At 45.9% G+C, this 24,475-nt stretch overlaps 1 protein-coding gene across 3 annotated transcripts in view; it reads left to right on the forward strand.

Moving 5' to 3' along the window:
- Window positions 1-173: 173 nt before the first annotated feature.
- LCMT1 (leucine carboxyl methyltransferase 1) overlaps window positions 174-24,475 on the forward strand; it is a 65,720-nt gene continuing 41,418 nt past the window's right edge. The window contains exons 1-3 of one of the 3 annotated variants that reach the window (XM_054452865.2): window positions 174-472; window positions 16,938-17,029; window positions 20,685-20,806. In XM_054452865.2, coding sequence (XP_054308840.1) covers window positions 360-472; window positions 16,938-17,029; window positions 20,685-20,806 — 327 coding nt within the window. In that variant the 5' untranslated portion in view covers window positions 174-359. The remainder of the gene's footprint in view (window positions 473-16,937; window positions 17,030-20,684; window positions 20,807-24,475) is intronic. The other 2 variants (XM_063654695.1, XM_063654696.1) reach the window with 2 other exon arrangements.

Genomic DNA, 24,475 nt, shown 5'->3' on the forward strand with positions numbered 1-24,475 from the left:
GGCACCTAAGACTACACTTCCCAGAAAGGATTGCGATACTCTGTTACTGTTTAGTTTCTTTTTCCTATCGTCAAATTTCCGGGTTATGTGGGCGGTGCCAAAATAATTATCCAATGAGCAACTTCGCAGGCTGAGCGGGCAGGATAATTGCTCAATGAGCGACTCGGAAGAGGAGCCAATAAGCGGAGAGGTTGCTGGGGCAGCCGGCGTGGGCGGCGTCACTGAGCCGCGCCAACTGAGCCAGGTAGAGCCCTACCCTCTTCTGTTGCTTTCTGCGTGTGGCTCGCGCCGTTCCCCGCCGTCCGTCGACCCCGCTTCCATGTCCCTGGCGGACACAGCTCCCCGGAACCTCCACGCCCATGGCCACTAGGCAGAGGGAGTCGTCTATCACCTCCTGTTGTTCCACCTCGAGCTGCGACGCAGACGACGAGGGCGTGCGCGGCACCTGCGAAGATGCTTCCCTGTGCAAGAGGTGCCTGTCGGGCGCGGGGTTCGGGGCCCGCATCTGGGGCGCAGGCCTAGGTGGGAGGCGGGCCTGCATCTGAAGAATACGCTCAAGGCTGGCAGGGACGCAGCCCCCTCCTCGCACGACCCTCGCTTCCCACCTGTGAAGTGCATGGAGCAGGGCTTCATTTATTTAACGAATCGTTTCTGAGCTTTTGCTGTGAGCCAGGCAGGGAGCAAGCCTGGGTACCGTCGATGGAAGCAGACCCCTGAGCCAGACAGACGAGGCCTTGGGCTTGTTGGAGCTAAACGCTGCTGGAAAGACGACATGAAGCAAATAGTAGCTCCAGCCTCGATGGGTTACGAGGATGAGGGGTGTAGGTTCTCTCTCTTTTGTAGGTTGCATTCTTTAGGGGGTTGGTATGATCCCTGTTGTGCACCTGAAACTCAGGATGACGAGGGGAAATAACCCGCCCAGAGCCAAGTAATATCTCTGCAGAGCCAGTACCACACTAAGTCTCCACTGTTAAGGGTGTGGTGGTGGGGATGGGGGCGTAGCCAGCAGAGGTACATGTCAGAGAAAGAGAAAACTTGAGGCTTGAATGTCCGCCATTTATTCCTTCATTCAACAAAATTTTTTGAGACCTTACTTTGTGCCAGGCCTTTACTTTGCAGTGGTTAGTAGGAATTCAGTGGTAGAAATACACCAAGAACAAGACAGACATGGTGTCAGACATACTGGAACTCACAGCTTAGTTGGAAAAGAGAGACAGGAAGCAAATAATTACCTATGAAATATATAATTATGATTTTTTTGTGTTGAGTGCTGACAAATACAGCAGTGCCATTAGAGTTTGTAATTTTGTCAATGATGTTTAAGGTGAGAAGGGTTTGGGCGCGGTGGTTCACGCCTGTAATCCCAGCACTTTGGGAGGCCGAGGTGGGCAGATCACGAGGTCAGGAATTCGAGACCAGCCTGGCCAACATGGTGAAACCGCGTCTTTACTAAAAATACAAACATTAGCTGGGCGTTGTGGCGGGCTCCTGTAATCCCAGCTACTCGGGAGGCTAAGGCCGGAGAATCATTTGAACCCGGGAGGCAGAGGTTGCAGTGAGCCAGGATCGCGCTATTGCACTCCAACCTGGGTGAGAGTGCAAGACTATGTCTCAAAAAAAAAAAGTGAGAAGAAAAGGCTTGAAAAATAGGAAAGTTGTAGGAGAGTGTTCAGAGGAGTGTGAACTGTTAGAGGAACTCAAAAAATGCTTTTAAGGTGGGAGATGGAGGCTGAGGCCACGTAGTGATTGTAGAGTGGGGAAAACCAGTGTGTTGGATTAAACCTTGCACTTTTTATAGGTTCTTGGGGACTAAACATTCAGAGCATGGATTCTGGAGCTAGACTCTGTCAACCTGAGCGTTGCCACTTACTGGCAGTATAAAGTCGGGGAAATTACTAAACTTTTCTGTGGCTCAGTTTCCTGATCTGTAAAATGGGGAGTATAATAATGCATCATAGGTGGGTGTGGACAAAAATGATATTTAATATTAGTAGAGCACTTGGAGCAGTGTCTGGCATGTAGTCCGTGTAAGTGGTGATTGATTAAATTAATAAATACACAAGTATTAAAGTCTTAGAGGCAGTCCCTTGTGAAATTTGTGAATTTGAGTGGATTATACTCAGCTTTTTTTCTTCTGTGGCTTTCAGTTGCTATTGGCCACAGCTGTCTTGGCTCACTGTAACTTCCACCTGCCGGGTTCAAGTGATTCTCCTGCCTCAACCTCCCAAGTAGCTGGGATCACAGGCACACACCACCATGCCCAGCTAATTTTTGCATTTTTAGTGGAGACGGGGCTTCACCACATTGGCCTGGCTGGTTTCGAACTCCTGACCTCAAGTGATCTGCTCGCCTTGGTCTCCCAAAGTGCTGGGATTACAGGCATGAGCCACCCCACCCAGCCTAGTCTTTTCATTTTTAAAACAGTGATAATAAAGGTAACCTTTATGGGTGTCAGGATTAAATGAGATTATCGATGCAGAGGATCTGACACAAAGTGAAGCCCTCAGTAAATTATTATTGCTAGTTTTGATTTCCCTCCAGGCTGAATATTGTTTAGTTAAAGTTGCTGAATGTACAGTAGCTATGAGTTAGGGTGGTTCCTGCTGCCCTGAGTGAGTTATAGCTATAAAATAAAAAGCCAGTCAGCCTTCTGGGGTGGGGTACCTATAAATCTTTTACTTCTGTTTAGTTTGCGTCTTCCTTTGGTACAGAGTCCTTCTGCGGATAAGGAGGATGTTACCTGTCTCAGAGGATTGCTGTGCAGGTGAAATGTGGAGTGCTTCCAGCAGTGCTTGGCATACTGGAGGTGTTCAGAATTGGTAGTTAACGGTCATCACCACCCCTCATTGTCATCAAACAATTATCATCGTTATGATCCTGGACTTGTATCAGAAGTTTTCTGGTTGGATATATTAGGTTTACACTAATTCCATTTGACTCAATAGGTATCACTTGAGCACTTTTCATGGTAGCCCACTCTCCTTCCCTTCTCTGCTCTCCTTATGATGTCCATCATGCTATGCCACTGAGTCTGTTTTCCCCTCTTTTGTTTACCTGTGACCCAACCATCCCACCAACCCTTCACTGTGTCCTCTGCCATTACCACCTGATAATCAACATCAGCTTCTATTTTGTTAGCCTCTCCTTAGCCATTCCCTCCCTCCCTTTGCCTTCACCCTGACCCTTCCCCAGGGATATCCTGTTCTTGAAGCCCTCTCCCATGGCTCCTCCTTCTTCTCATCCACTGTGTATCTCAGGATCAGGGATTTGAGCTTTGTGTCCTCCTGTGTGTGTCCCCCGTCTCATTCCATGGAGATCCTTCCTGCCCAGCTGGAGCCCTCCTGATTGCTGTTGTTCACCTCTCCTGATCATTCACCTCATTCATGGAAGACTGGGGTGCCTGGCCCAGAGTGTCCTCTACCTCAGTTCATGACTTCACCTTAGGTGACCTCGGCATCCACATGAAGCCTATGCACGGGGCACTCACTTTCTTGAACACCTGGTCTGCAGTGATCAACTCTTCCTATCTGATTCTGTCACCCATTCCCACCGCAATACCCTGTGTTTTTATCCTGATGCCGCACTGCCTCACAGTTGAGAGTGCAACACTGTCCATCCCTGACCCCTTTTTCCAAGTTGCTTGACCAGTTATTTTCTATTTCCCATGCTGTGCCCATTTCTTCTTAGCACCTCAGTGGTTCTCTCTGTCTTTTAGATGTTCCCTCTGCTGTTACCTCTTAATTGATTACTTAGAGTTCATCCTTCATCCCTCGGTAATTCTGTTGACAGTGCATTTATCTTCCTTGCCCTTTGGTCTTAGTAGACCCAAAATACTGGTTTAACCAAACTATCCATTTTTGCCTTGAATACAGGTGCTAGAAGTCACACAGTAGGGTGGCTTGGTGCTGCCACAACCATGTCAGCCAACCTCAACGTGCCCTTAACAGAACCTGACTATCCTAGTTTGTTTCTCAGATCAACTCACTCTCCCTTTCTCTGGATACTTAATTCAGACATTTTTCCCTTTCTTCAGACTTCTGATTTACCCCACCCCTTTTTCATTCTCAAGATAATATCAGCTATTGCTCAACATAGAAAATGGGAGCCCTTAGAATGAAACTCCCTTAACCTCCCCCAAGAAACTTTGTCTGTTTTGTTTTGAGAGGGAGTTTGGCTGTTGTTGCCCAGGCTGGAGTGCAGTGGCGCGATGTTGGTTCACTGCAACCTCTCCCTCCCGGGTTCAAGCGATTCTCCTGCCTCAGCCTCCCGAGTAGCTGGGACTGACTACAGGCGCCTGCCACCACACCCAGCTAATTTTTGTATTTTTAATAGAGAAGGGGTTTCACCATGTTGGTCAGGCTGGTCTCGAACTCCTGACCTCAGGTGATCCACCTGCCTCAGCCCCTCAAAGTGCTGGGATTACAGGCATGAGCCACCACGCCCGGCCTTCTCCCAAGAAATGTAATCATCCTTTTTTACTTTTATAGTTGTGAATTCCTCCAATAAAGACCACCAGAAACACACCTGTAGTTAAGCAAGCTGGGTTTATTACTTGTTGCAAGGAGGGAAAACTCACACCATGAGGAACTGTGGGGCACATCAGTAAGAGAGTGTTAGACCTTTAGGATCTGGGCTTTGGCTGGGTGATTTGGGGGAAGGTCAAGGGATTTTCTCTGTGTTGAGTACTGAAAGGAGGTGGGAAAATTCTATCTAGTAGCTCTGTCTTTTCTAGAAGGAGATTTGGCTGGAGTAAGGCTAAAGCTGTAACATGTAAAGAAGCCACAGTCACTTCTATCAGCTGGGAGAAAGAGATGTCTGGTATTCCGTGGGTGGCACAGTGACCTTGCTTTTTTCTCTGCTTAGACAAAATGATGAGGTGGTCTCGTTTCATCTCCTGTCATCAGTGGTGCAGAGTGCCCTTGTGTGGGTGGTCTGCGCGATTGTTTATGTCCAACAGGAGAACAACATGGCCTTCCTGTAGGTGCCAGCCAGCTTCCAACAACATTAGGGCCTGGCCCACAGCACCAGGCCAGGTCCTGGAGGTCAGTGCCGCTCTTCTCTTTTCCACAGTGGAGGAGGTGTTAAAGAGATAAACTGGTAATCCTAGCACTTGGAGAAGCCAAGGCAGGCGGATCACTTGAGCTCAGGAGTTCAAGACCAGCCTGGGCAACATGGGGAAACCTCCTCTCCACAAAACAAAACAAAACAAAACAAAAAAACCCGGTGTCGCGGTGCATGCCAGTAGTCCCATCTACTTTGGGGCTGATGTGGGAGATCACTTGAGCCCAGGAGGTCAAGGCTGCACTGGGCTGAGATTGTGCCGCTGCACTGGGCTGAGATTTTGCCACTGCACTGCAGCCTGGGTGACAAAATGAGATCCTGTCTCAGAAAACAAAAAAAAGAGATAAACCAGAAACTGGGGTTTGCCAGGCAGAAGACAGTACCAGGAGCAGGGGCATGGAGACTGGAGTAGAGTGGTGTATTCGGTGAACTTGACAGAGAGGAGGGAGTGGGTAGCAGGTTAGAATTTAGAAAGCTGCTCAGACAGTGAATCGTGGAAGGTCCCAAGGAGTATGGGTTTTATCCTAAGGGATTTCGAGTGCAGAACTGATATGGTCTCGGTTTGTGTTTTAGAAAAATTCCTAGCAGCTATGTGGGAGAAGGGTTGGTGACAAAAGGGACATCTTCCTCTCTTTTCCACAACCGTAGCCCTTGCTTGGCTCTCCTCACTCACCTGATCTGTTGCAGTGCGCTCTTACCTGCTGGCCAGGGTGATTGTCAGGATCACAAATCTTATTCTGTCACTCACCTAAGATCCTTTTGATTCCCCATCAGCTGCAAGGTAAACATCTGCACTTTGTTGCATGACATACATACTGTACCTTTTCATGATCTGCTCACTCTAGCCTGACAGACCGCCAGCTGGACATCTCCACTTGGAAGTCTCAGTATTATCTCCAGTTCACTGTTTCGAAAACTGCTTCATATCAGCTCCTCGTGTTCTCCCTGCCATTCCAAACCTGCAACTCAGTGAATGGTGCCATGGTTTATTCAGTTCACAAGTTAAGGCCGGGTGCGGTGGCTCACACCTGTAATCCCAGCACTTTCGGAGCCGAGATGGGTGGATCACCTGAGGTCAGAAGTTTGAGACCAACCTGGCCAACATGGTGAAAACCCCATCTCTACTAAAAATACAAAAATTAGCTGGGTGTGGTGGTGTGCGCCTGTAATCCCAGCTGTTGGGAGGCTGAGACGGGAGAATCGCTTGAACCGGGGGAGTAGAGGTTGCAGAGTACTGGGATTGTGCTACTGCATTCCGGCCTGGGCAACAGAGGGAGACTCCGTCTAAAAAAAAAAAAAAAATTTGACATCATCTTGGAACTGCCCTTTTACTTTCTCTCTTGTGCAGTCAGTCACCCAGACCTGTTAACTTTTATCTGCTAAGTATTTAGGGGATGAGGGGATTACTTGGCTAAGTAAGGAAAGGAATCAACTTTCCTTAACCTCTGTTTCTGCCATCTGTGATCTGAACTATGGTACTAGTCTCCCAAATGGGCTCCCCCGATCTCTGTTACCTCTCCCCAATCTGTGTCTCACACTGAAGCCAGAGGTTTGTAAAAGGCCCATTTGATCTTGTCACTCCCTAGCTTAATGGCCTCCTGTTGCCATTAGAAAAAGACCAACATTTCTTACATGGGCTACAGGGCCCAGCCTGCTCTGTGTACTTCCCCAGCCTCACTTCATACCACACTTCCCTCCCCCGTTACCGCCATCCTTTCAGTTCATCTAATATGCCCTGTTTCTTCCATCCTTGGGGCCCTGGAGCATGCCATTCCCTCTGCCTGGAACGCTTCCTCCACTCTCCCTTGCCTGCTTAGTTCCACATTATCTCCTAGGTTAGTGCATTCACTCCACATTCTTTGTTGAGCACCTGCTTTGGTTATGGAGGTGCTGTCCTAGACCCTGCCAATGCAGAAGTGAGCCAAACACAGGATGCAGCTCTTATGGAGCATTGGTTCCTGGAGTGGGGGTGGGTCGGGAATAGCCAGGAAACAAATCAGCACAATATGTGTCGTGTGAGACGGTGGGAGATGCAGTGGGTGTGTTGGAAGGAGTTGTCATCTGAGATGAGGTGGCCAGGGAAGGCCTCACTGAGGTCAGTGCAGAGGAAAGGCTTGCAGGGGCAGGGAGTGAGCCTCTGGGTGTCTGGAGAAGCAGTGTCCAGCAGAGAGAAGCAGGAGAGTAGAAAGGTCCTGAGGCAGGAGCTGGCCTGACCTGTTCCAGGAGCACCAAGACTAGGGTGAGGGATGGGGATGAGTGCAGGATAGATCTCGGAGAGCATGGGTGCAGGAGGCGGGGGCAGATGCTGCAGGTCACGCGAGGGAGGCTCTTGTAAGGACCCGACTTTTCCTCTCAGTGGGATGGGAGCTGTTGGAGCATTTGGAACTGAAGAGTGAGGTGGTCTCACATGGTTTTAACAGCATTGCTTCAGCCTCTGTTAGGAGCAGACTGCAGGGGCAAGGACGGAGGCAGGATCAGTTAGTCGGCTGTAGGGGTGTCCCCTGTGAGACAGGCTGGTGCTTGGATGAGGATAGTGGTGATGGAGGTGCTGAGAATGTATCAGATTCTGGGTGCATTTTGAAGGTGGAGTTGATAGAATGTTCTGGCAGAGTGGATATGGGGCAAGACTGAGGGGCCCAAGATGACTCCAAGGTTTTTAGCTTAGCTGAAATGTGGCTCACTCCAAGAGGCCTCTCTGACACCTGCAGACAAGATCTAGCTTCTGTTAAATGTTCTCATAACACCCTGTTCATCTTCTTGGTGGTCATCGGCCCAGTTGTCATTTAGAAAGTGCCTAGTGTTCATCTCTGCCACTGGAATAGACGCGATACCGAGCACAGACCATTCCTACCTTTGCGACACATAAGCTGTATTTGTCAGCTGGCCACAGTGACAGGAACTGAGCACACATGTTCAAGATTGTGTTTCCTGATGAGGTCTTAACATTCTGGTTTTCTGTTTTACTGACTTTTAGTGGTCTATGTGTTCTAGAAAGCAGACCAGGGCTTATAAGGCTGAAATTTCATTGTGAAAATATAGAACTTAATCTCATTTTCAGCTGCATGGAAAAATGTTCTCCCCTTTAGCAGGTCACAAGGTCTCTCCACAAAGCCAAGTTTTTCCTCACGGCTTAGCCCAGGGCCTTTCCGGCATCCTGATGGCATCTTCTTAGCTATGCCCCAGAGAGTAAGGTCGAGATTGTGATCTGAAATATTTTCAAGGCAGGTGCTGCTTTCCATCCCCAGAGAAGACATGCCACTTCAGAGCTGGAACATTCTGTTAAACATAAATTAGCTGTAAAACTTGTCTTTCAGGCCAGGCGCGGTGGCTCATGCCTGTAATCCCAGCACTTTGGGAGGCTGAGGCAGGCAGATCATGAGGTCAGGAGATGGAGACCATCCTGGCTAACACAGTGAAATCCCGTCTCTACTAAAAATACAAAAAATTAGCTGCGTGTGGCGGCGGGCGCCTGTAGTCCCAGCCACTTGGGAGGCTGAGGCAGGAGAATCACTTGAACCCAGGAGGCGGAGGTTGCAGTGAGCTGAGATCACACCACTGCACTCCAGCCTGGGCGACAGAGCAAGACTCTGTCTCAAAAAAAAAAATTAAAAAAAAAAAAAAAACCTCGTCCATCAATAAAGTGAAATTTTATGGTTTTTTTTTTTTTTTTGAGACGGAGTTTCACTCTTGTTGCCCAGGCTGGAGTGCAATGGCGCGATCTCAGGTCACCTCAGCCTCCGCCTCCCGGGTTCAAGTGATTCTCCTGCCTCAGCCTCCCGAGTAGCTGGGATTACAGGCATGTGCCACCATGCCCAGCTAATTTAAATTTTATGGTTTTTGATTTCTTATTTTTTCTTTTTCTTTTTTGAGACAGTCTCGCTCTGTCACCCAGGCTGGAGTACAGTGGTGTGATCTCGGCTCACTGTAGCATCTGCCTTCCAGGTTCAAGCGATTCTCATGCCTCAGCCTCCCAAGTAGCTGGAATTACAGGCATGCACCACCACACCTGGCTAATTTTTGTATTTTAGTAGAGATGGGGTTTCACCACGTAGCCAGGCTGTTCTCGAACTCCCGACCTCATGTGATCTGCTTGCCTTGGCCTCCCAAAGTGCTTGGATTACAGGCGTGAGACACCGCACCCGGCCTTGTTTTTTTTTTTTTTTTTGAGATGAGGTCTTACTCTGTGGCCCAGGGTGGAGGGCAGTGGTATACTCACAGCTTACCGCAGCCTTTACCTCTCCAGGCTCAGGTGATCCTCCCACCTCAGTGTCCTGAGTAGCTGGGACTGTAGGACAGTGCGTCACCAGGCCTGGCTGATTTTTGTATTTTTTTTTTGTAGAGATGGGGTTTTGCCATGTTGCCTACACTGGTCTCAAACTCCTGGGCCTCAAGCAGTCCTCCCACCTTGGCCTCCCAAAGTCCTAGGATTATAGGCATGAGCAAACACAATTGGCCTTGTTTTCATTTTTTTAAGGAGCAGATTAAATTTTGGGATGTGTTTTCCGAAGTTGATGATTTTTACATCAAGAATATCAATTTTGGCCGGGTATGGTGGCTCACGCCTGTAATCCCAGCACTTTGGGAGGCCGAGGCAGGTGGATCATGAGGTCAGGAGATTGAGACCATCCTGGCTAACATGGTGAAACCCCGTCTCTACTAAAAATACGAAAATTAGCTGGGGGTGGTGGTGGGAGCCTGTAATCCCAGCTGCTTGGGAGGCTGAGTCAGGAGAATTGCTTGAACCCGGGAGTTGCAGGGTGCAGTGAGCCGAGATCATGCCACTGCACTCCAGCCTGGTGACAGAGACTCCATCTCAAAAGAAAAAGAAAAAGATATCAATTTCAAATTATTTTTTTCTCTTAAAAGGTTAATTTTTTAATGACAGAAGAGTGAGTTCTTTTTTCTCCCCTTAATGGCTGTATTAGTTTGTTCTCATACTGCTACGAAGGAATATCTGTGACTGGGTAATTTATAAAGGAAAAAGGTTTAATTGACTCAGTTCCCATTGCTGGGGAGGTCTCAGGAAACTTACAGTCAGGCGGAAGGCAAAGGAGAAGCAGGTCCCTTCTTCAGAGGGTGGCAGGGTGGAGTGAGTGCCAGGAGGGGAAATGCCAGTCACTTGTAAAACCATCAGATCTCGTGACATGAGAACAGCATGGGGGAAACAGCCCCCATGATCCAATTACCTCCACTTGGTCCTGCCCTTGACATGTAGGGATTATGGGGATTACAATTCAAGGTGAGATTTTGGGTAAGGACACAGCCAAACAGTATCAGTGGCGTAGTAGGAGCATATTGTCCGTGTCATTTCACAGAGATCTGCCTCATTGTTTTTAATGGCTGCACAGTGTTCTGCAGTTTCATACTTTGGCCACTCTTCTGTTGTTCATCATTTAGGTGGCTCTGGTTTTGCTCTGAAAATAGTGTTGTGATCAGCATTTTTGCACGTGTGTGTGAATTTTCTTGTGAAATAGATTCCCAGGGAGAAGTTTCTGCAAAATGCTTCTTGAAAGAGGTTATATCAGTTGTACCTACCTGTGGTGAATGCAGTGCTAATTATTGAATAGTCTCACTCTCTTTCGTTGTTCACCAGCTGCTGGGTAGAAAATAGGCTGTCTCTTTAATTTCTATCCTATAATCACTCATGAGGCTGAGCATTTAACATCTGCTCACTGTCATTGATATTTCTTATGTGAATCCTCTCTCCTGATTATTATTATTATTATTGTTTGAGACAGTCTCACTCTTTCGCCCAGGCTGGAGAGCAGTGGCACAATCTTGGGTCACTGCAGCCTTGACCTCCCTGGTGGCTCAAGTGATCCTCCCACCTCACCCTCCTGAGTAGCTGGGATCACAGGCACGCACTGCCATGCCCAGCTGTGTTTTTTAATTTATTTTTATGTTTTTAGTTTTTCTAGAGGCGGGGTCTCACTTGTTGCCCAGGCTGGTCTTGAACTCCTGGGTGCAAGTGATCTGCCCTCCTTGACCTCCCAAAGTGTTGGGATTACAGGTACGAGCCACTGCTTCCAGCCCATGTTATTTCCTGTTGGACTGGTTGTCATGTCTTGTTTGGTTGTGTTTTTCTTGCTGATTGGTAAGAACTTTTTATTTCAGGCGTAGTTATCCTGTGCCTTTGCTTTGCTTGCAGTATTTTCTGTCAAGCTGATGCTTGTCTCTTGGTTCAACTTGTATAGTACATTTCATAATTCAGAAATTGTAAATCTTTTTTTCTTTCTTTTGAGAGAGGATCTTGCTATGTTGCCCAGGCTGGTCTCGAACTCTTGGGCTCAAGTGATCCTCCTGCCTCAGTCTCCTATGTAGCTGGGATATAGGCACTTGCCCCTGTGCCTAGCTTCAGAAGTTTTAAATCTTTATGATGCAAAATCTGACAGTCTTTACCTTTATAGGTTGTGAGTTTTGGGCAATGCTTAGGCTATTTCCAATTATTATAACTTATCTTTTATCATTTTTCTGGCATTGGTTTTATGGTTGGCTTCTTCATCTGTCTTTTTTAGTGTTTGCAGTGTTAATTTTATTCCACATCATTAGCCATTTGTCCCCATACCAACTATTGAATGGTCTGTATTTCCCCATTGATTTGAGGCAACACTTGTATTATATATAAATTCTATTTATTTATTTATTTATTTATTTATTTATTTATTTATTTTGTGACGGAGTCTCGCTCTGTTGCCCAGGCTAGAGTGCAATGGTGCAATCTTGGCTCACTGCAACCTCCACCTCCTGGGTTCAAGCGATTATCCTGTCTTAGCCTCTGGAGAAGCTGGGATTACAGACATGCACCACCATGCCCAGCTAATTTCTGTATTTTTAGTAGAGATGGGGTTTCACCATGTTGGCCAGGCTGGTCTCAAACTCCTGACCTCGGGTGATTCACCTGCCTCAGCCTCCCAAAGCGTTGGGATTACAGGCGTGAGCCACCGCACCCAGCCTTTACACTAAATTCTTATTTACACTTTAACATTGCAATGTGTGTTTCATCCTTGACTTCCCGTTAAATTGATTTCTTTTTTTTTTTTTTTTGAGATGGAGTCTTGCTCTGTCACCCAGGCTGGAGTGCAGTGGCTCAATCTCGGCTCACCACAGCCTCTGCCTCTGGGGTTCAAGTGATTCTCCTGCCTCAGCCTTCCTTGTAGCTGGGATCACAGGCATGAGCCACCATGTGTGGCTAATTTTTTGTAGTTTTAGTAGAGACGGGGTTTCACCACGTTGGCCAGGCTGGTCTCAAACTCCTGACCTCAGGTGATCCGCCTGCCTCGGCCTCCCAAAATGCTGGGATTACAAGCGTAAGCCACTACGCCCGGCCTAAATTGCTTTCTTTCTTTCAAGTTGATAGCTCAAAATGTTGACTTCCAAAGGTTTTTAGTTGTAAATTGAGTCAGAGTTCCCGCAACTTGTTTCGCAGGGGTAAGGATAGGTTTTTACCTGGGAATTACTGAGTGTTCTTAGTCCATTTGAGTAGCTTTGCTCCAGGAGGGAAGAAGAAAAAGAAAGAATCCTAGGAAAGGACATCTGTCTCTCAAGAGTCCATTTCCTTTCATCGGGAAAGCAGTATCTTTTCAGGAAACTCTTACACAGTAGACCTGTTATTATAAAAGAGTAAAAAGTTGAAAAAGTTTAAATTTTTAAACAGCATATTTTTCAGAATGTATCCTCATCTTTAAGCAACACATGACTTACATGTACATGTATACAGACAAACACACATACATCATTTAAGCAACTCAAGTGTTATGAGGGAAAAAACAAGTGTGTATGGGGGGCAGATTTAAATCCAGGTGAGTAAATTTGAACACCTACATTAAACCTTCAGTTCTCTATGTTTATAGAATTAAGTTCCACAGCTGATGTAACTGACTTCAATCTGTAAAGCCGAGCCTGCCTTGTAGGATCTTATGAGGGTTCCTATTTGTGTGTATTCATATTTTGCCAAGCATTTGGAATAATGCCTGGCACATAGTAAGCACTTGGTGACTGTTGACTAAAGAAGTAAATGAGGCTCCAGGCTTGATCCTTATAGGCCGGGTGAGCAGGGAGGCCCCTTTTCATTCTTTGACGCCTCAGATGAGGAAATGCCTGTTGGAGGGGATTTCACACCTTTCACAAGAAGGCCCTCTTGTTCCAGTTGACGCTCGTGGAGATAGGACTCAGTCAGTAAATGCTTCTTGAATGAAGTATTAGGTGGTTGGACCAGATCTGTCTTTCCCATGGGAGGAAAGTGAGATGATTTTAGGTGTTACACAGATGCTTATCATTTTCGTAGTTAGCTGTTTATTACAGTGTTGTGTTAGCAGAAAATATTAGGCAGCACCTCAAACCTAAGTATTTTTAAAAAGTGAGTGATTTAAAGACACACTAAATTGAACAGGTGGCATGTGAATGTCATGGAAACTGAAAGCATTTATGGATTGAAAGAAAACTGGGAAAATCTTTGAGGTCTTTCCAAATCTGAGATGTTTGATTCTTTGAATCTGGGCTTTGAATATGAAATCAGGATATACAAATAGAAGTGATGTTCTCTGGGTTTTGGGAGCAGAGACGTGTAATGGAAATTGACAGGCAGAACTAGATGCACAGTGTCATGCAGCGTGCAGAGATAACAGTGTATTAACACTCTGGTGTCTGCAGTGGGCAGCCTTGTGTGTGTATGTATGTATTCTCTAACAAAATTGGGAACATCCTATACATACAATTTTATAATTAGGTTTGTTCACCTGATACTATAACTCTGTGTTCAGTGTTCCTGCAGAGAAATCTTTATGCCCATTCTTGATGATTTTCTTAGGATTAAGTCCTAGAAATGGGATTGTGTGGTCATTGTGTATGCATGTGTTTCAGGCCTTTTATACTTGTCATCACAGTGCCTTGCAGTATGATTGTGCCAGTTTAAGGTTCTGGCAGCTTGAGTGCCCTCTTCCCTATCCCTCTCCAAAGCCAAGTTAGATTAAATAATAGTTTTGTTGGGCTGGGCACAGTAGCTCACACCTGTAATCCCAGCACTTTGGGAGGCTGAGGCAGGCGGATCACGACATCAGGAGTTTGAGACCAGCCTGCCCAAGATGGTGAAACCCCGTCTCTACTAAAAATACAAAAATTAGCCAGGCATGGTGGCGGGCACCTGTAATCCCAGCTACTCGGGAGGCTGAGGCAGGAGAATCGCTTGAAACTGGAAGGCGGAGGTTGCAGTGAGCCGAGATCACGCCATTGCACTCCAGCCTGGACAACAAGAGCAAAACTCCATCTCAAATAATAATAATAATAATAATAATAACAACAACAACAATAATAGTTTTGTTGCCAATTTCTTCAGTAGTTGGTTCACTTACTCTCCAGCTGATGTCCTATAAATCCTGAAACTTGCTGCTTGTCTCCCTTCAGAACTCCCATCAGCAGCACCTGACAGCACTCTCCTCCTCAGTGCCCAACACTGGGTGGCAAATCTTTTCATCTTGGCCACTCTGATAGGCTGGACAGTGAGATCCTTCTTCCTAGGGCGCATGGAAACCTGTTGCGGAGTGGGAGGAGGGAAGTGTTAGGGGCACTAGGAGGTGGGAGCCAGTGGGATTTGCTGGCTGGGTGTGTTTGCATTATGGACCCGTGCATCTCACCACTCTCTATCACTGCACACCACTGTGACCACAGACAGGGTGCCTGCCAGGCCCTGCATCCTGAACCTGCTTCTCCCTCTGGCCTCCTCTCCAGTTTCTTACTGTCCTCCGGCCTCCCTGCCTCCTCTCTGTACTGGAGGCTCAGGTGTGTTCCCCAAGTCTTTCTGCCTGCCCTTCCTCCTGTCTAGAATGCCTTTTGGACACCTGACTCTCCCATTCTCCAGGGCTCGCCACGGCCAACCCCTTCTGAGAGAGGCCTCCCCCGACACCTTCATCCTCTCTACGAGTCACTGTCTTCATTCCTCATTATCTTGTAATTATCTGCCTCTCCTTTCTCTCCTTGTTTACCACTGTATCCTCAGTGCCTAGCACTTGGCAGATACCCACATGTTCCTTGACTACACTAGTCGTATTGAATAGTGTGAAGAATCCAGAGGTGAGAGGATAGAACCTGCTCTTTATTATCTAAGAGTCCAACAAGTTATGGCTTCCAGAGGGAGGCAAATTGATCAGGTTTTCAACAGAGCTGCATAGCAGTGGGGCGAGTGCCTTCCTTGGGGAAGTAGTCAAGCAGTGACTTGATGTTGTTGCATTGATTCCTGCACTGGATGTTAGGGTTGACGAGATCATTTCTAAGGTCCCTTCCAATCCTTGAAACTGTGGGATGAGTATTCTCATCTGTGCGTTGCTGGGCTGCCATTCTTGTTTCAACTGCAGATGTGGCTTTTACCACTAGATGACACTATATGATTTCTTTGAAATCAGTATTTCCCAAACTGGCAACCACATAGAGAAAATACATTTTTCATTGCACTTACACCCTCAACACACACTTAAAACAAAAGTAGGCTGGGCACGGTGACTCACGCCAGTAATCTCAGCACCTTGGGAGGCGGAGGTTGGAGAATCACTTGAAGCCGGGAATAAGTGTCATGAATGTCTTAATCCTTACTATAGGTGATGCATCCTATTTTTTATTTTACTTTGTTTGACATTTAAAAAAGTAGTGCAGGTTTGCAAATGAATTGATTTTATTGTATTAATGGGTCATGACTAACTGTTTGAAAACCATTTTTTTTAAGTATACTGTTATAAAACTGTGTGGGTATGCTGTTTTCCTTTGACAGTCTGGGCTTGTATAACAGATCATGCCCATTAGTGAATATTTTGCATGTTTCTGTGCTGAGTTGCTGCATGCAGCAGCTGAACATGTGCTTCCTTTTGGGTGTCTGTGGATGCAGGAGGTTGGGAGATTGTGCAGAATTCAATACTTATTGTAGTCAGGCCAGAGGTAAGCCTTAGTAGTAGATTTAAAGCTATATTATCTGCTTCTAGAAGCTGAGAGACATGACACACCCATACCCTAAATTTCACCTTACTTAGCAGGCAACAAGAAATGGGGACATTACTCAGGGTATCATTAGGATGCTTTGGGCTGCAAGTAACAGAAGCCTGACTCAAATTGGCTAAAAGGGTGAAGGCACTTATTATCTCACAAAATCAGTGTTCAGAGGTAGAGCAGTCTGCAGGCCCAGAGCAGCTGAGCATGGCCTTCGGGATCCCGGTTCTTTTCATGACTTTTCAGTCGTCCTAAAGCTGGTTCTACTCATGGTTGCAAGAAGGCTTCCTGTGCTGAATGAAGCCTTAACTCCTTGTAGTATAGACTGGCTAGAGAGAATTAAGGCTACTGTGGCATTTTCCACATTGTTTTGTTTGTGCTTGCTTTGTTCATTTCTTCCTAGTTTCTCCACTGTGACCTCCCTAAGAAGAGTGAAATGATTGGCACCTAATACAGAGTCAGGAGAAACACTTGGGTTAATTCATGCTGTTTGTCAAGTGTTTCTGAGTCTACCTTCCTCTGGGCACAGGCCTTTTCATTTAGTGGAATTAACTGACTAGCTCTGGCCTTGAGTTTGCAGAGTGAATAAATGGCTGCACATCTTCTGTAGGAAGCATGAAGTGAGGCTATTTGCTATGTAGGGTCCTGGGAAGTGAATTAGCAATATGAGGAAAGGGAGTGAGAAGCCCACTGTGGGCAATGTAATGGGCGGTGTAATGTGAACATAAAGATGAATGGATGGCTGCATCTTCACATGTGTAACAGGGCACTAAATGTGCACTTGGCCTTTTGAGGTGGATGGTTGGTTTTCCTCGAGTTCCTTGACCTGGTTCCTGGGAACCTGGCAGTGGACCTTGGCCTGAACCTACTCAATCTCTACTCACCTTCCTCCTTTTTTCTCCCTTTAGGTTTGCAGTAAGCATTGGCTACTGGCATGACCCTTACATTCAGCACTTTGTGAGACTGTCTAAAGAGAGGAAAGCCCCTGAAATCAACAGAGGCAAGTGACCATCTCCCTCCCAACCAGCACCTCATCAGCTGCCTGAGGTTTTAGGGGTTCATTCTTGAAGGAAGTCATGGTGTGCTCCCTTTCCAGCTGTGTGCAAAAGTGCTTATTTCCCCAGATCCTCACCAACACAGTGTGTTATAAAACTTGTTTGCAGCCATAAAAAGGAAGGAGATCACGTCCTTTGCAGGGACATGGATGAAGCTGGAAGCCATTCTTAGCAAACTAACAGAGGAACAGAAAACCAAACACTGCATGTTCTCACTCATAAATGGGAGTTGAACAGTGAGAACACATGGACACAGAGAGGGGAACATCACACACTGGGGTCTGTCAGGGGTGAGGGGCAAGGGGAGGGAGAGCATTAGGAGAAATACCTAGTGTATGCGGGGTTTAAAATCTAGATGACGGGTTGATGAGCGCAGCAAACCACAATGGCATATGTATACCGATGTAACCAACCTGCACATTCTGCACATGTATCCCGGAACTTAAAGTAAAAAAGAAAAAAAAACAACATCTACTTCCATATTAAAATCACAATAATTTTTGAAATTTTATTAAATTTAATGAGTTGGAAAAAAGTATTAATCTTTGTTAATCTGTCATGTGAAAAATGGTATCTTATTGCAATTTTTAAAATATTTCTCCTATTTATAGGTGACATTGAGGATCATTTTCATATGTTTGAAGCCCATTTAAATATCTTTCACTGTAAACTGTCCCTATCAGGAATCACTTTTTTTTTTTCCCCAATGAAAAAAATACATAAACCTTTATTTTTCACATCTGTATTCCTACACTAATTGGATAAATACGGAGAAACTGCTTTATAGTACAGGTATGAGGAGAAGAGTCTCTTAGAGTTTACATCAGACTTTTCCTGTGGTTGGTTGGTTGCCTATGGCTCATCTAGGTCTGTGGACTAATTATGTGGATTTAATTGGATTCTTCTATAAGGAGACATTCCAAAGGCTTTTGTATATTTCAGGCTGAGCATATCTTAGTTTTCACGCCTCTTGTCTGTGTATATGAATCTTCCCTAAGGATGGAAATTGAGGATTTCTGCCCAGTTGCGCAGCTTGAGGGTTATAAGTCTAGAGGACATGGGTCTTTTACAGCTTTGTTGATGTTCCTCACTGTGGGTGGGAAGGAAAGTGTTGTGAGACCTGGTAATTCTCAGATGAGGGAGGGCTCAGAGGTGCTGACAGCAGTAGGCCTAGGCTTAGGAGATTTGGCCCTTAAGATTCTTCACCAGGGCTGGGTGCAGTGGCTCACACCTGTGATCCTAGCACTTTGGGAGGCCGAGGCGGGCAGATCACGAGGTCAGGAGATCGAGACCATCTTGGCTAACATGGTGAAACCCCGTCTCTACTAAAAATACAAAAAATTAGCCAGGCGTGGTGGCGGGTGCCTGTGGTCCCAGCTACTCGGGAGGCTGAGGCAGGAGAATGGCGTGAACCCGGGAGGCAGAGCTTGCAGTGAGCCGAGATTGTGCCACTGCACTCCAGCCTGGGCGACAGAGCAATACTCCATCTCAAAAAAAAAAAAAAAAAAAAAAATTCTTCAACAGGGTTGGGTGCGGTGGCTCACGTCTGTAATCCTAACACTTTGGGAGGCCGAGGCAGGTAGATCACTTGAGCTCAGGAGTTCAAGACCAGCCTGGGCAACATGGTGAAACCTTGTCTCTACAAAAAATAAAAAATTAGCCAGGTGTGGTGGCATGTGCCTGTAGTCCCAGCTACTTGGGAGGCTGAGGTGGGAAGGTCACTAGAGCTCAGGCAATCAAAGCTGCAGTGAGCCAAGATTGTGCCATTGCATTCTATCCTGGGTGACAGAGCGAGACCCTGTCTTAAAAAAAAGAGTCTTCAGTAGATTTATTTTCCTCCCCGGCTCACAGTATGAGTAGTGTTGGCCATTTAAGTATTTATTTATTTTGAAGCTCGCACCAACAGGTAACTTGTTCCAGAACATAGCTAGAATATGGTTTCAGATGCCTGCCCCTTAGAAACTCCAGAGTGTAAAGAGAAGTCTCTCTCTGGATGTGCATGTGCCATGTACAACATTTGATTGGCAGCAGCCTGAATGTGTTAAGTCCCCAGTTCCTCTTTCCCAGACAGCAGAGTATGCAGGAAAGGTAGTCATTCAGCTCCATTCTGGCTTAGCAGTGTAAAGCCTGAGAGGGAAGAGATGGAGAATTACTTTTTGTTGCCTTATTTTAGTGTTAATGACACTATTAGGCTCTGCAGATAATTTCCATCAAGGAAATCAAAGGCTTTGAGACAGGAGCCTGCCTTATTCTCAGCCAGATTGAGAAATTGACCAAATGACCATAATTCTTGTGTGTGCAGGGAATCTTGGCCCTCAAGTTGGATCCTGTAGGTGGGTTCTATAAGAAATGCCAAGAAATTTTAAAGTGGTGGTTTCTGAAAACAAGGACATGCAATTTTATTTTGCATTCCCTCCCCTTCTCTTGAGGCAGATTTCCTAACAAATGCTGCACAGGCAAAGACCCCCACCCCACGCCCTGGCAGCACCCCTCTCTTCTACCCTGGATTTGAACCTTTAGAATGCAGCCAAATTGGAGAGTGCCTCCCAAATGGTGTATGGTGAGGACATTTTTCCCCCAATGTCCAATCCGTCGCAGATGATATCTCTGTAAAATACAATAGAAATGATCCAGAAAAATAAAATGAAAATGACATACAATGTACAATTCCAAATCATTTATTAGTAGATTGAACAGACTTGAAATTTCTCTGTCAAATTGTAATAAAGTTTCTAAATGCTATCAGATTTTTTTCTTAAAATAGTCACATACTGTTAACAGCCATGCACGTATTTTGAGCAGCAGAGTTTTAGAGCACAGACAGACCTTGTGGTCTTTTTTTCTTTATTTCCCATCTCCTTTTCCCCAGCCCTTCACCCAAAAACTTAACAGTGGCGCAATCTTGGGCCACCGCAACCTCTGCCTCCTGGGTTCAAGCAATTCTTGTACTTCATCCTCCCAAAAAGCTGGGATTACAGTTGTGCACCACCATGCCTGGCTAATTTTTGTGTTTTTAGTAGCAAGCTATTTTATTAGGCAGCAATTTGCTGGTCTTCTCTGCGACCCCCATTTTACATAGAGACTAACCCATTCAGGGTGGAGGTGAAGGGAACAGGATAATACGTATCGCTTGCTTTGTGTTAACATTTATCTGCTCAGTTTCCTGACCCATAATACTATTTTTCATATGGTCTCATATGAGTCTGAGTCCAGAGTAGCTTTCTCATATGGTCTGAGTCCAGAGTAGCTTTCGCTATAGCCATGAAAGGCACATTTCCAAGATGGACTTCAGACGTTTCAATGTAAAACACTTATTTTTCATACATAAAACTATAGCTCATTTTTTCAAAGGTAGTTAATTGCTTCATGAAATAGATTGTACTTACCTTGGTTCAGATGCCTTTAACAAAAAAAAAAAAAAAAAAGAATTTGAAAGTTGCTATTTCTCCCATAGAGTCTGCAGATTAACCTCTGACACTGCAGAAGGGCGCATGCTTTCTGTTTTGCTCTTCTCCTGGGGTGGGCTTCACAGGGATAATTTCTGTCATCACTGGGTGATAGCTTGTTTCTGTGCCCACCCCCCCCCTCCAACCTCCCCAGGATATTTTGCTCGAGTCCATGGTGTCAGTCAGCTTATAAAGGCATTTCTACGGAAGACAGAATGTCATTGTCAAATTGTCAACCTTGGGGCAGGCATGGATACCACCTTCTGGAGATTAAAGGTATGTTCAAATTCCCCTCCTTCCTCCCCAAGTGTTTAAATTTAATTTTTGGAAGATTTCACCTAATTCGCAATTTAAAAATATATTAAAAGTTATGCAGCGAAAGCCTGTCTCCCACCCCTGTCCCATCTGCCTAGATGCCCCTACGACTCTCAGTCCTGTTTTATCTCACCAGGGCCTTAGTGACAGATATTTTGGGTTGTCTCTAATTGTTGTTACAAATGGAGCTATAATAAAAATCCTTATATTTCCCTCAGTATGAGTAGAAATATGTCAGGAGGAGAAATTCTACCAATAGAATTGCTGGAATGGAGAGCTCATGCATGCATTTGTAACCTTTTTTTTTTTTTTTTTTTTGAGCCAGAGTCTTGCCCTGTCACCCAGGCTGGAATGCAATGGCACGGTCATGGCTCACTGCAGCCTCGAACTCCTGGACTTAAGCAGTCCTCCCACATCAGCCTCCCAAGTAGCTGGGACCACAGGCATGCGCCACCACATCTGGCTAATTTTTAAGTTTTTGTGTAGAGACAGTGGTCTCACTATGTTGCCCAGGCTGGTCCTGAACTCCTGGCCTCAAGTGATCCTCCTGCCTCAGCCTCTCAAAGTGCTGGGATTACAGGCATTAGCCACTGCGCCCAGCCTACATTTTTAATTTTGACAGTAACTAAGATTTTGTCAGTGTCAGGATAATGACCTCTTGGGTAAAATTTGGAGATTCACATGGCTGGGTGATGATAATATGTTGCCAAGCCATTTTGTAGTCTTTTTCTGATTTGGTCTCTTAACTGCTCTGTTAGAGTATGAATGCAGGTCTAATTACATTCTCACAGGGAAAGAAAACTGGAGTGTGGTCTTTGACTCCTGGGCTTAGGGTTTTTTTTTTTTTTTTTTTTTTTTTTTTTTTTGAGACAGTCTTGCTCTGTTGCCCAGGCTGGAGTACAATGGCACGATCTTGGCCCACTGCAGCCTCTACCTCCCGGGTTCAAGCGATTCTCCTGCCTTAGCCTCCTGAATAGCTTGGACTACAGGTGCACACCACCACACCTGGCTAATTTTTGTATTTTTAGTAGAGACGGGGTTTCACCGTGTTGGCCAGGCTGCTCACAATCTCCTGACCTTGTGATCTGCCCACCTCGGCCTCCCAAAGTGCTGGGATTACAGGCGTGAGCCACCACGCCTGGCCTCCTGGGCTTAGATTTTAATAGCCAAACCATTTCCCTGCAAAATCCTCACTAATTGGCCAGTCATGGTGGTTCACACCTGTAATCCCAGCACTTTGGGTGGCTGAGGTGGGCAGATCACTTGAGGTCAGGAGTTAGAGACCAGCCTGGCCAACATGGTGAAACCCTGTTTCTGTTAAAAACAGAAATTAGCTGGGTGTGGTGGTGGGCACCTGTAATCCCAGCTACACGGGAGGCTGAGGCAGGAGAATTGCTTGAACCCAGGAGATGGTGGTTGCAGTGAGTCGAGATCATGCCACTGCACTCCAGCCTGGGCGACAGAGTGAGACTTCGTCTCTAAAAAAAAAAAAGTCCTCACCAATTGCATTTTTTTTTTTGTAGGTTTGTACAGATTTTGTTTGGTTCTTCTGTCAGGTCCGTCATGTGACAGTAATGGGTACGTGCGTTTCTCCAGATTTTTTTGCGGATGTTGACCAAGACCCACTTATCTGTTTTGTCCCTAATCAGTTCACCTGATATGAAGGTCTTTGGTCATCAGAGCTCTCAACCCTTCTCTTACTGAAGTGAGAAATCAGTGACTTCAACAGAGCGTGGGTATTTGTTTGCCTCTGCATTCTCTTCTCAAGATATAATCACTAACATTATGAAGCGTTTTTACATATGTGACCTCATGAATTAACACGAGAACTCTGTAAGGGTGTTTTACACAGATGAGGGAAATGGGACTGCAAGATTGTCTTCCAGGATCCTGCAGCCAGAGGCTCTGGGGCAGGGATCAAGCATTGTTATCTGCCCATTAAACTCCAGATTTCTTCCTCTTTCCCGTGCACACAGCCTCTGTGGTTTTTCAGGAGGGTGACCTTCCCTTTTCTGTAGATCTGTTGTATCTTTGTTTTTCTGTCATTGTTGTTTTTGAGACAGAGTCTTACTCACTGTCTCGCCCAGGCTGGAATGCCATGGTATGATCTTGGCTCACAGCAACCTCCACCTCCGGGGTTGAAGTGATTTTCCTGTCTCAGCCTCCCCAGTAGTTGGGATTACAGGCGTTCACCACCACGCACGGCTAATTTTTGTATTTTTAGTAGAGCTAGCATTTCACTGTGTTGGCCAGGCTGGTTTCGAACTCCTGGCCTCAAGTGGTCCACCTGCCTTAGCCTCCCAAAGTGCTGAGATTACAGGTATGAGCCACTACGCCCGGCTGACCTGTTGTGTTTTTGTAATGAGTTGTCCCATGGTGTGGTGTGAGGAACCAGAGCACAGTACAGTGTGAGAGAATGTGCTATGTCAGTGTTAACAGGCCGCTGGAGAGATCCTGCCATTGGACCTGAGACCCCTTTGACTTGTCACGCAATTTGTTTACTTTTCTCCTGTCTTGTAGGTGGATTAATAATTAATAAATCTGAGCCTCTTATTTATGAGCAAAGTAACCTGAGGCTGTACGTACGCCTCCTAAGAAAAAGGCAGTCAGTCAGTAGTGAGGAAGGAAGACTGTATAGTGTCTGAAAGTTCTTTGTGGAAATGTTTTGGTTTTGATTGGTAATTATATTGGGCTGAAGGCCTTTTTTTTGGTCTGAAGTTTCTTTTAAAAAAGAAATATATATATATATATATATATATGAAACATTTGTTTGCTTTTTTAGAGCAGGTGTTACAAACTGTAGCCCAGGGCCAAATCTGGCCCACAGCCTGTTTTTGTAAATAAAGTTTTATTGGAAGGCAGCCACTCCCATTTGTTTGCATATTGTGCTTCAGCAGCCATATGACAATTATAACAGCAGAGTTGAGTAGTTACAACAGAGACCATCTGGCCTGCAAAGGCTAAAATATTTACTTTCTGGCTCTTTACGGAAGCAGTTTGCCAATCTCTGTTTTAGAGGTATGTGCGTGTCTCTAAAAGTGTAGCGAAAACATTGTCTGTGGGTCTTAGTGTCTCATGCACCTTCCAGCCGGAATGGTTCCTAGGTTGCACCAGCAGAGGTTTAGCTGTGAGTCATGGGTGTGAGCTTGTTCCATAAAATCTCAGGAGCCCAAGACTGTACAGTTAAAGACTCCCATCTGCTGGCAGTGAGCAGGAACAGGACAAAGAAGAGTTAGTCTTGTCACAAAAAAGGAATAAAGGGGCCAGGTGCAGTTGGTCACGCCTCTAATCCCAGCATTTTGGGATGCTGAGGTGGTTGAATTGCTTGAGCTCAGGAGTTTGAGACCAGCCTGGGCATCATGACAAAACCCCATCTCTACAAAAAATAAAAAAAATCAGCCAGGCATGGTGGTACACACCTGTGGTCCCAGCTACTTGGGAGGCGGAGGTGGGAGGATCACCTGAGCCCCGGAGGTCGAGACTGCAGTGAGCCAAGATCATGCCACTGCACTCCAGCCTGGGTGCCCAAGCGAGACCCTGTCTCAAAAAAAAAAAAAAAAAAAAAAAGGAAAGGAATAATGGGTGAGTGAAACCCTTTAAGGGGCCTCCATTTCTTGGTGTCTCCAGAAT

This window comes from Pongo pygmaeus, chromosome 18 (genome assembly GCF_028885625.2).
Source record: "Pongo pygmaeus isolate AG05252 chromosome 18, NHGRI_mPonPyg2-v2.0_pri, whole genome shotgun sequence".
NCBI classification, from domain to species: domain Eukaryota; kingdom Metazoa; phylum Chordata; class Mammalia; order Primates; family Hominidae; genus Pongo; species Pongo pygmaeus.